Below are 12,222 nucleotides of genomic sequence, written 5' to 3' on the forward strand. Positions count from 1 at the left end.
GCTTAAGATGGGTGTCTCATTATAGTTTAAATTTTAATTTCTTTGGATATTGGTCATACTAAAACTTGTGTTTTTTTTCATAATTATTGACATTTTATATTTCATGTTTTGTGCTATCCCTTTATGCCCCCCTTCCTTTCTTCCCTTTCTTTTCTTGAGGTTAATATTTTTCTCAGTGATATATGAGACTTTTAAAATTTTACATTAATGAATACATCAAGTTCTTTGAGGAAAAAATTAATTTCTAAAATTGAGATAGTGATTATGTTACTTTGGGTTCATTGCTGATCTATGGGGAATCTATTTCAAGTCTTTAAAAATAATATATGTAAGTTGTACATTTTCCTTGATGTTTCATTGCCATGTTTTTCTGATACTATGCTTGAGTATAATTCTGAAATTCTGACTAAAACTCAGATTATTATCTTCTAGTAGGATGTTATTTGGAATCTTTATATGTTCTAGGTAGTACAGATCAGATTTTTACAGTTTAAGCCATTTTTGCTTGTCTAATTTGAGATAAAGTCATTTATAATGTATTATCAAAATATTTCTAAGGACATTATTTAAATATTTGTATATATATCTATGTAGTTGCTAGATGAAAGATTTGGCCTATTCTGAGTATACTGTATATAAGAAAATGTTTTGGGCAGTCTTTTTAGAGCAGTTCTTAGGAGGCTGAAATAACTGGAAATAATATATGGCAGACATGGATGTGAGAATAACAAAAACAATTATTTTTAGATTGTCCTGACCTGTTACATGTAATAGGACAGAGAATGGTTGTGGTCTGTTTTTAACACTGGTCTTGCAGTGTCCAGATGAGTGGTTTTGTATCTGGAGTCTCAGAACTTTGAACATGTGTTTAAACATTCACACTTCTGATTTTTCATTAAAGTAACTCTCCTCTTTCTGTATGAAGAGAAAGAAAACCTTATCTCATGTTTATAAATCAATGTGTTGCTTGTTTTAAATTCCTTAAAAACAGCTTTAAGTTTCTCAATTAATTGTAATGTATTATGCTTAGAGGACTCCACTCTCTGCAAACACTTTTCCCAAATCTTGGATTTTGCCATTACTAATATTTTGAGTATATGTTACCATTGTGTCCTGTTAGATTGGGGATCCATACAGGAAGTATCACTGAAGTTATCTTATGGATTTTTAGTAAAAATATTAGAGCTTACACATCCATGTAGACCTGGTCCCTTCCAACTAAGCTTTGTGGTGAGAAATACTGTAATGTTATGTCATTTTTAGCTGCCATGAATTTTAAGCAGTAGTTGCTTCCTGAGCCTTTATCATATGGCAAAGCTTAGTCATCTTAAGGTAGATTTGACACTTGAAAATTGCCAAAATACGTTTGGCAGCATGTCTGAAGAAGAGGGTAATCAAGCTAGGGAATGTTATCTTGATCAAGTTATTTGATACTGTCATGGAATAAGTTGTTTTATGAAAGCAAATTTTCTATATAATAAAAACTTGTCCCTTTTAAATGTTTAATTTTATTTTAACCACTTAGTTGGAAATCTTTAATATGTTGTTTTCTTTTAAAACATAGTACATTTGAACATAATTCAGCTTTTAATGCTTTGGGGTTGATGTTGTAAACATTAAAGAAAAAATCATACGTATCATAGTGAAGCCCTCTGGGAAGACTGAGATGTTAGGGCTTTTTCCCCCTCATCCTGAAAACTCCTGACTGCTAGACTTTAAGAGTTTTTTGACTGCTTATAATTGCTTCACTGTCTCATTCCTTAATGATATACTATTCATTTTTACATTGCTGTACCCATGTGGCCACTTAACATCACCTTCCATTGCCCCTTTGACTCTTTTTTTGTTTTGTTGTGGATTAGGACTACAGAGAACTAAAGTTATTAGAAATGTATGAAAAGTTTTAGTAGACTTAATTCAGTCTCAGTGCGTTCATGTTGGTGGTTCTCGTGGCTCTGCGTTAGATCACCCATAGGTCTATTCCAGTTATAAATACGCAGGCCCCATCCTTGGAGATTCTAATTTAGGGGATTTCCATTTATACTAAGAGTCCAGGGTGATTATGGTTTACATTTTTTTTTTTTTTTAAAGATCACCTAGTCTTTTTTTGTTGAATTTATTGTCCTGACTTTAATGTCATGTCCCTGCAGTACTTGGCGAGGTCAATTTTCACCCTCTTTTTATTGTTCTTTGCAAAACCTCACATAAAATGGTCTACCCTTCCACCATATTTAACACTACTGTAAGAAATGAAATTGCTTTCCTACTATTCTGGTTCATTCTCTTTTAACACTCTTTGCATACTAAAAAGGTTGCTCTCAGCTTTTCTTGTTTTCCAAACTTTATAATAATAACAACTATTTTTATAGTGCTCTTACACACACTAGTATGTGCCAGGCACTGTTCTAAACACTTGATATCATTAACTCATTTAACCCTCACAACTCTGAGTACTGTTTTTTTTTTGGAATTTTATTTTATTTATTTTTTTATACAGCAGGTCCTTATTAGTCATGTTTTATACACATCAGTGTATACATGTCAATCCCAATCGCCCAATTCGTCTCCCCCACCCCCGCCGCTTTCCCCCCTGGTGTCCATATGTTTGTTCTGTACTTCTGTGTCTCTATTTCTGCCCGGCAAACCGGTTCATCTGTACCATTTTTCTAGGTTCCACATATATGCATTAATATACAATATTTGTTTTTCTCTTTCTGACTTACTTCACTCTGTATGACAGTCTCGATCCATCCACGTCTCTACAAATGACCCAATTTCGTTCCTTTTTATGGCTGAGTAATATTCCATTGTATATATGTACCACATCTTCTTTATCCATTTTTGTGTCGATGGGCATTTAGGTTGCTTCCATGACCTGGCTATTGTAAATAGTGCTGCAGTGAACATTGGGATGCATGTGTCTTTTTGAATTATGGTTTTCTCTGGGTATATGCCCAGTAGTGGGATTGCTGGGTCATATGGTAGTTCTATTTTTAGTTTTTTAAGGAACCTCCATACTGTCCTCCATAGTGACTGTATCAATTTACATTCCCACTAACAGTGCAGGAGGGTTCCCTTTTCTCCACACCCTCTCCAGTGTTTGTTGTTTGTAGATTTTCTGATGATGCCCATTCTAACTGGTGTGATGTGATACCTCATTGTAGTTTTGATTTGCATTTCTCTAATTATTAGTGATGTTGAGCAGCTTTTCATGTGCTGCTTGGCCATCTGTATGTCTTCTTTGGAGAAATGCCTATTTAGGTCTTCTGCCCATTTTTGGATTGGGTTGTTTGTTTTTTTAATATTGAGCTGCATGAGCTGTTTATATATTTTGGAAATTAATCCTTTGTCCGTTGATTCATTTGCAAATATTTTCTCCCATTCTGAGGAGTGTCTTTTTGTCTTGTTTGTAGTTTCCTTTGCTGTGCAAAAGCTTTTAAGTTTCATTTGTTTATTTTTGTTTTTATTTCCATTTCTCTAGGAGGTGGATCAAAAAAAGATCTTGCTGTGATTTATGTCAAAGAGTGTTCTTCCTGTGTTTTCCTCTAAGTGTTTTATAGTGTCTGGCCTTACATTTAGGTCTCTAATCCATTTTGAGTTTATTTTTGTGTATGGTGTTAGGGAGTGTTCTAATTTCCTTCTTTTACATGTAGCTGTCCAGTTTTCCCAGCACCACTTTTTTTTTTGGCTGCGTTGGGGCTTGAGAATCTCAAGTCTCAATAGTAAAAGTTTCTGGATAAATGAGGTATTACCACCCGACTTTGCTATTGACTTATGTGAATTGGGTGATGACGTTTTCCACCACAGAAGGGTTTTATGAGGGTTGTTGAGTTAACATTGATGAACTCTAAGAATCCTTTTCAGTAAAATATAACAATATTATCTTAATCCAGTATTATATATGCTTTATAGGTCTTTTCAAACTCTTTAGTAATAGAATGAGGTAGAGCAGAGTGCTTTTTGATTACCTTATTCTGAAATGTATCTCCTTTTTCATTCTCTCAGCAAATAATTTGAGTGCCTGTTATGTGCCAGGATCTCTTATCAGGTACTGAAGAAAGGAACTGGGTTTTTTGTTATAACACTATAGGTGGTCTGAGTAGAAATTGATTTTTCAGAGTTGTGCTGAACTCAGGAAGGAAGAGCCTGTCCCACAAATCAAATAGATTATGAATTATATAGAGAATCCATTCCCAGCAATTTATTATACACCACTGGTTCCCAGAAAAGATTAGTGATTTTAGTATCAAAAAGATTCTAAATTGAGTGATTTAAAATGAGGAAAATTTAATTGAAAGAAGGAGAGAAATAGATATACTAGCTATTTGTCAAGCTTTCTCCTACATGTTAGCTTGATTGTGGAAGGAGTAGCCTTACGGTAAATAACTGATTGTAAGAATGGGGATGGAAATAAGGAATAGTACTTAAGAGAAAAACGAAGAAGAAAATTAGTTAAAAAAAAAAAGTATTAGTATTTTATTTATCTAATTTCTCCAGGGAATTTTGTATTCTGGGTAAATAATTTTTCCACAGAATCAAACCCTAATTTTAAAAAATATTTGGATGTAAACCTTCCTTTTAAAAAATTCACATGCTTCTTTGCCTGATATTTAGGAAATATGAGAGAAATAACCTTTTCTAAGGCTCAGGGTCATTCTCCTGAACATCAGTTATTGATATCATGTTATATATACCATGCTTATGATATAGTGAATTTCATGTTCTAGCACTGGCAAAAGCTTGCCATTTAGAAATGAAATTTGTTAATAAGTAAAATCAAATGCTGAGAGACAGTAAAAATCATGGAGAATGAAAGAAAGTGACAACGTGAGGTGGGATATTAACGATAAGTAGGATGGTCAGGATGTTTAGGTGGTTATTGCTTTGGGCTACTTTGTTATTTTGTTGTATGTCTTTGGGCTTGCACTCTTCTTCCATTTCTAGTTGGATTTGGAGAGTAAAGTGAACTTTAGATCTCACTCCCCACCCTCAGTTGCAGTAAAACAGCTCATAATAGGTGAGAATTTTAAACTGTCTCCTCCAAATTGTTTTTGGGGTTTTGGTGGTTTAGAAATTGATTTCAGAATGTATGATAAAACTTATAATCATTAGTTTAAAATATGCTTTAACAATTTCAGTAGTACATAGTATACATAGAGTGGGGAAAATCACATCTGCCTTTTAAGAGAATAAAACTTTCTCACTGACGGGTGTCAAGTTTCAGTTATTTGGTGGCAGTGACCCTTGAGGAGTCAAAAATCTCTAAATTGAATAGGCAGAGGTTAGTGCTTCGTTGGATGAAAATTGGTATATTATTTAACATAGGCATTGCTATGTATATAGATAGCTAGCTGGGAACAGATTTGGCTCAGAACAAAAAATATATCTGCTAATGGACCGTGAGGTTAAGAAAGAAGATTAATTGAGGAGTTCCATTTGGTATTGAAATATTCTACTGAAAAATTCTGTTTTAAACTTATGAAACAGTTAAGGAAAAAAATCAAGTATGCTGAGTATTGTTTAGACTATTACTAATTTCTTTACTCTTGATGAAGCCCGGTTGCTTGATCTTTATAACGTACCATATTTCTCCAAAAGCAGCAGTGACAGGAGTCAAGACAAATCATGTGGAGATATTATAGCAGGCACCTTAGGGTTTAAACTTGGAAATTTCAAATTCTTCCGTTGTAATGGTGCTCATATGTTGAAGGGAAAAAGAAAAGCAAAAACATTTTATGGTACTCGTAGCAAGTAAGCCTGCTAATCTCAGGCAAATCCACTTACCTGGTAGATCACATTTTACTAAAAGATCTGGAAAGGATGTGAACAGGAAAAGAAACCAAGTCTATACCAAGGAAGATAATTTTACCTGTATTAATGAGCCATTTCTGTTCCACCAAGGAACTTTGTTCTTTACATAGCCATTTCACTATGTTACTACTTAGTGAATTTGCAGCAAGTTTTACAAAGAATAGAGTGGTAAGCTGTGAGGATGTTTGGTATGGGTAGTAGGCAGCCATATCAACAGACATTTATAGAGTTTCACTATGATACCGTTTGGGTACTGGGGTTATAGTGGTGAGTAAAACAGACAAGATCTGTCGGTTATATTTAAAACATTATAAATTGGAAGAGCCACTGGTGTTCTTCTGAGGCAAGATAATTTTCTTTTATATTGATACAAAGATGTGTGTTACCCTGGCCTAAGAAAAGAAAAAAATTAATATAAAATTAAATACAAAATGTTCAACAATTTGATTTTTGTGTCATTGAACTTACAAATATGCTAGATTTTTCAGTCTGCTTATTCACAAGTCAGTGTTTGCTGTTTCATCCATAAAATCCACCTTGAATTAAGGCTTGAGTCCACAGTGAAAGGCAGCATTACCCCCAGTGCCAGAAAACAATGACCTAGAACTCCTTAACTCTTCATAAAAGGGCTTTGTATAGTCAAGGATTACATCCGTTTCACATTAAGTAACTTGGGCCGGATTTGTTCCTTACAAAGCCTTTCCTTGCAGTTGCTATGCCACAGAAAGCTATTGAGTTGCCATGTTTTTGGCACTTGGATCTTCTTATTTGTTATCAACATATGCGAAAAAATACCTGGTGCTATCTTGTTTTTATTCTGTTTCGTATAAAATGTTTAACATCTTTTTGTTACTTATTTTATGTTGGAAATATTTTGAATCATGTTTTAAAAGATTTTGTGGGTTTTTTGTTCGTTTGTTTTACACATTGTTAACTTGAATATTATTTTGTGACTTGGAGGGGTTGAAAAAATTTTAGACTGACTGACCAGCGATGAAACTTTCTGTTCTCACTGACTCTTCAGGAAGCTGTGACACCCACTTGCATTCTCCTGCCAAATGTTTCCCTCTGTGACTTTGGTACATAGACTTTGAAGCATTGTTGACCACATTGGCAGTTTGCCCAGAACCCACATGCCCTGTATAATTTGCATAATAAATACCGTTGATTTACATACAGTATAGGCTGAATTGTCTTCCTGAATTTAAAGTAAAAAATTGTTTTAAAAAAATTAAAGCCCTTTTTCCTTACTTACTCCCTCTTCCTAGGTTTTGGGAAGGGGGTCATAGCTGTGTATTTACAGGCCCTAATCAGTTTCCACAGGACTTTGTATTTTGTAAGATGTTTGCTAGATTTCTCTACCCTGTGTGGTACACAGTTTCTTGGCTCCCACTCTGTATGCCCCCACCTCCAATACTGTTTCCCTCTCACTTGCCATATTCCTCCTGATCTTACCTCCTAGATTTCTCTGCTTCTTATCTTCACATCATATTTTGTCATCTTTCTTCTCTCCTCAATAATGAAAAAAGGGATTATTTGTTATTTTCACTCTGCCATGTGTCTGGTGAGAAGAGGCAGTTTAAATGTTGCATGTTGGACAAATGGTTGATAAACTGGAATACATGAAGCCCAAAGGTGAGCTTCTCTCTGGAACTGTCCGGACCTGGCCCAAGATATTCTCGACCACAGGAAGCACAGGCAGACAAGGTTGATGTCTTTTGTCACCTGTCTTCCTTCCCCATACCCACTCTCATTTATTAAGGAATATGCTTAACAATAGTTTAGTAGTCCTAGAATAACCTTAGAGGTCCTAAACTGAACCAGACTCAAAATTCAGTTCTAGGATGACTTAAAAAGTTAGTTTTCTTTTTTTCTTTAAGAAGAAAGAAAAAGGAGAACGTAATAAGTAAGCGTTTGTATGGTTCAGAAAAATGTTTTAAGTATGTACAGTGTAAAACCTCCCTCCTGCCATATCTCCTATATGCCAAGTTCCCCAGCCATGACAACCAAGGTTATATACATTTTATGTATATCCTTCTCAAATAGTTTTTATGCATATGCAAACAAATATATATTGCTATATGTACTATCTTGTATACAAAATTAGCAAAATTATATACTAGATTCTGGACCTTGCTTTTTTTCTTACTTAAGAATAAATCCTCGAGCTCTTTCTATGTAAGTATATAGAGAGCTTTCTCGTTTTATTTTACAGCCACATGATATTAAATTGTATTCATTTTCCATGATTTATTTAACCAGTGCTATTTGATTGATATTTACGCCATGTCTAAAACATAAGACTTTTGTCCTGCATATGTGATATTTTGAAATTGAAAATAAAGCTATACTCACCCTAGCAGAGAACACTTAGGGGACTCTACTAGACATCAGGTTTGGAGAGGAGGGAGCAGAGTGCTGAGATCTTACCTAACCAGCTTCCAAGGTTTTATTAGTGATTTTTACCCATACTGAGTCACATTGTACTTTCTTAAAATTAATGGTAACATTATTCTAATAGCCCTCTCAAGATTATTTAGGAAAAAATATTTCATAGTTTCTGGTGACCATTGTTTGCATTAAAAGGCATTATCTGTTTTATAAATTAGTATTACGTTTTAAAAATTTCTTTCTTTTGTTTCGCCTTTTTTTTTTTTAAAACCAGATCCTTACAATAAATGAGGATGGATCACTTGGTTTGAAAACCCCTAAATCTCACGTTTGTGAGCACTGCAATGCTGCCTTTAGAACGAACTATCACTTACAGAGACATGTCTTCATTCATACAGGTATTTCTTGAATTAAAGTGGGCTTATGGCCATTAAAATTATTATCTTTGCTATTTTCATCTTCTTGTAAATGTCATTCATTTCTAAGGCTTTAGGTAACCTGGCATTTCAAATCAGAGACTTCATAGGCCAGGATGTAAGAAGGAAAGCAGGAAAAACTTTAAATGAGAAAACAATTAGTATAGATGTGCAAAATTAGTCTTAATTGAATATTTATCTGGCTTAATGTGTTCTTTTTAGCTAGAGAAACAGTCAAAGAATGAACTATTAAAAGCCTGTCAGCATTTATTTTTCTATGTAAGATGTCCAGATGGAGTTTGAAATATGAATTTGGGAATCAAATATAAAAAAATAACATGAAGTTGTGGAGATCAGAACTAAAGACCTGATCACAGATCTTTGGGGAAAGATTACTAGACATGTACGTTGAGTTAAGGGGGGGTGGGTAGGGAGACAGAGTAATAAGGTAGATTTGATGAACTGATAAAATACAGTGTTCCAGAAGCCCAAAGAGAATTCCAAGGAGGGTAGGATCAACCATAGCACACAGCCTTCTGAGAGGATAGAGAGAGACCTGAGAGCTGAGAACAAACCATTAGAATAAATAGCAGGGAGATCATGAGTAAGCTTTTCAGAAAGCAGAGTATAAGGATTAAAGGACAAGTGGGTGGTGAAGAATTTGAGACATAGGGTAGACTACTGAAAGGAAAGGCTCCAACAGAGAGGGAACGTTTGAAGAGACAGGATTAGCTTTTTTTTTAAGGGGATGTTTAGAAAGTTCTGAAGGTTCTGGAGAAAATAAGTGAAAGGGCATGAAGTGGTGGTTAGCCAGGGAGAACAAGGTGGGTGGATCTTCCTCCAGATAAAAAGAAGAGATGTTTAAGACACACTTGGTAACCTGTAGAGTCCTTTCTAGCCTTGTGATTTTTAAATTCTATTTTAAATTGCTTTATTTATTTACTTCTTTTTCCCTTGAAAGATTTAATCTCATTTTTGTGAGGTTGTGAGAATGTGAATTTTTAAATCTTGGGGAGGAAATTGAGAGGAAATAAAATTCTGTTAATGAATAGTATAAAAACTTTGTGTGGATAATTTGGAATTTCCAGAATTTGGGCTTCTAAGATTTCTCTTTCTTCAAAAATAGTAACCATAAACTGTGTTTTATCCAGTAACTAATTTGTGGATGTGAAATTATTTTAAGGTGAAAAACCATTTCAATGTAGTCAATGTGACATGCGTTTCATACAGAAGTACCTGCTACAGAGACATGAGAAGATTCATACTGGTGAGTGTTGCCTCCCTTACTAGGGTCATTAAAATTACCATTTCAAATATAGGGAAGAATTTTTAATAAGGAGCAACAACTTGTTGCAACTTTTGTCAGTTTTGTTTCTTAAGAGTATTTATCACAGCTTGTCTTTTTTCTTCCTTCAGTAAATCAGTATTAACTGTAGGACTTGACTTAATATCTGAGCCTAATAAATTACTTTGAAATAGAGTTTCATAATAGCTTAAAATATGTTTAAAGTGACAAATGGAAAGAAATTTTTGTGAAATAGCTGTTTCCTTAGATGTTTAACAAGTTTAGAGTAGGTAAAAATATCATTTGCAGTAATTAGCCAGGGGGATGAAGCAAAGTGCCTGAGTCCTAAAATAGCGATACCACTTTTTTCCCCCTTACAGTTTCATGTATATAGCTTACTATATCAAGAGAGTTATAATCTTATAAATTGTAAACTTCCAATTTTTAAGTCAAGTTGTTAAAGATTTAGAAACAAATATTTTGGAAGATCACTATAAAGGAACCCATACCTTTAAAAGTTGAGCCTCATTTTAGAGCAAACATTTAGTTGCATTTATTCTTTTTTTTTTTTTTTTTGACGAACGTAAAACCAAGTTTTATATGTAACCTTGATTTAGTAAACTGTCAACTTTTGACATCTCTAAGCATGATGAAAAGTGTTTCTTTAGAATTTATTTCCAGTATTTTGCCTTTTTGTGATGGAATAAAAGAGTTGGTAAATTTGTATAACTTTGGTTCTTACATTTAAATAGAATTGAAAATGATGGTGATAATATATGAATATTGAAAATATTAAGGTTCTTCATATATCTCTATATTAAGTAGTCAAGCAAGTACCTGCCCAGTGTTGTTATTTAGATGTGTTCTCATGGTACCTACAGTACCTGTGAAAGGGGATCTTTGGACAGTTTGTCATATAGAGGAAGCAAGCTTTTCTGCCTAATAAACTTTCCTTAACTTTATTGGCCCCTAACAAACATGAACATGGCTAGTCTCCTAAATAAAACTTCAGCTGTGTAGCACATCTGTATGCTTTGATGTTCTACTTTTCAAAGATCATTATGCACACCACCCATTTCAGTTTCTTAAGTAAACATTTTTCACCATTTCTAGATGGGAGTATACAAGGCACTTGGGAGGAAGAACAACGGTATTGATTTTTTTTTTTTAAGTCCTGTTATTTTTTTTTAATATTCTATTTTTTTTTTTGGCTGTGTTGGGTCTTAGCTGTGGCATGCGGGATCTTCGTTGAGGCATGTGAGCTCTTTGTTTTGGCACAGGGGCTTCTTTCTAGTTGTGGCATGAGTGCTTAGTTGCCCCCGTGGCACGTGGGATCTTAGTTCCCTGATCAGGGATCAAACCCGCGTCCTCTGCATTGGAAGGTGGATTCTTTACCACTGGACCACCAGGGAGGTCCCAACTTTATTGATTTTTTTGTGACTTATAGGTAAATTTAAAGTTTATACAATAATAAAAGCCAATCAGATAATGATAAATGAAAACAGTTAAATGTTTTGTATTTTTTAATACCTATTAGATTTTGATGATTTAATCACTCATTCAACAAATTTTACTGAGCTGGCAGTATTTTTCATGTACCAGAAATAGGTAATAAAAGGCAGTTTCCTTGGAGTTCACCTTTTTAAAAAAAATTTTTATTGGAGTATAGTTGATGTACAATGTTTTGTTAGTTTCAGGTGTACAACAAAGTGAATCAGTTATACATATACATATATCCACTCTTTTTTTAGATTCTTTTCCCATATAGGCCACTACAGAGTACTGAGTAGAGTTCCCTGTGCTATACAGTAGGTGTTTATTAGTTATCTATTTTATATATAGTAGTGTGTTTATGTCAATCCCAGTCTCCCAATTTATCCACCCCGCCCCCACCAAATCCCCTGGTAACCGTTTGTTTTCTACATCTGTGACTCTACTTCTGTTTTGTAAATAAGTTCATTTGTTCCCCTTTTTTTAGATTGCACATATAAGCAATATCATGATATTTGTCTTTCTGTGTCTGACTTACTTCACTTAGTATGACAGTCTCTAGGTCCATCCATGTTGCTGCAAATGGCATTATTTTGTTCTTTTTTGTGGCTGAGTAATATTCCATTGTGTGTATGTACCACATCTTTATCCATTCTTCTGTTGATGGACATTTAGGTTGCTTCCATGTCCTGGCTATTGTAAATAGTGCTGCAGTGAACATTGGGGTGAATGTATCTTTTCGAACTATGATTTTTCTCTGGGTATACACCTAGTAGTGGAATTGCTGGGTCTTATGGTAGTTCTATTTTCTAGTATTTTTATTGGAGT

The 12,222-nt window shown here is 34.2% G+C and overlaps 1 protein-coding gene across 4 annotated transcripts in view; it reads left to right on the plus strand.

The window, feature by feature from the left end:
• The window catches only part of ZNF148 (zinc finger protein 148), a 125,935-nt gene that overhangs the window by 77,699 nt on the left and 36,014 nt on the right, over positions 1 to 12,222 (plus strand). For all 4 annotated transcript variants that reach the window (XM_067738632.1, XM_067738635.1, XM_067738633.1 and 1 more), the window contains 2 exons: positions 8,477 to 8,600; positions 9,802 to 9,885. In XM_067738632.1, the coding sequence (XP_067594733.1) occupies positions 8,477 to 8,600; positions 9,802 to 9,885 (208 nt within the window). The remainder of the gene's footprint in view (positions 1 to 8,476; positions 8,601 to 9,801; positions 9,886 to 12,222) is intronic.

The sequence above is a fragment of the Pseudorca crassidens genome, chromosome 5, assembly GCF_039906515.1.
Source record: "Pseudorca crassidens isolate mPseCra1 chromosome 5, mPseCra1.hap1, whole genome shotgun sequence".
NCBI classification, from domain to species: Eukaryota; Metazoa; Chordata; class Mammalia; order Artiodactyla; family Delphinidae; genus Pseudorca; species Pseudorca crassidens.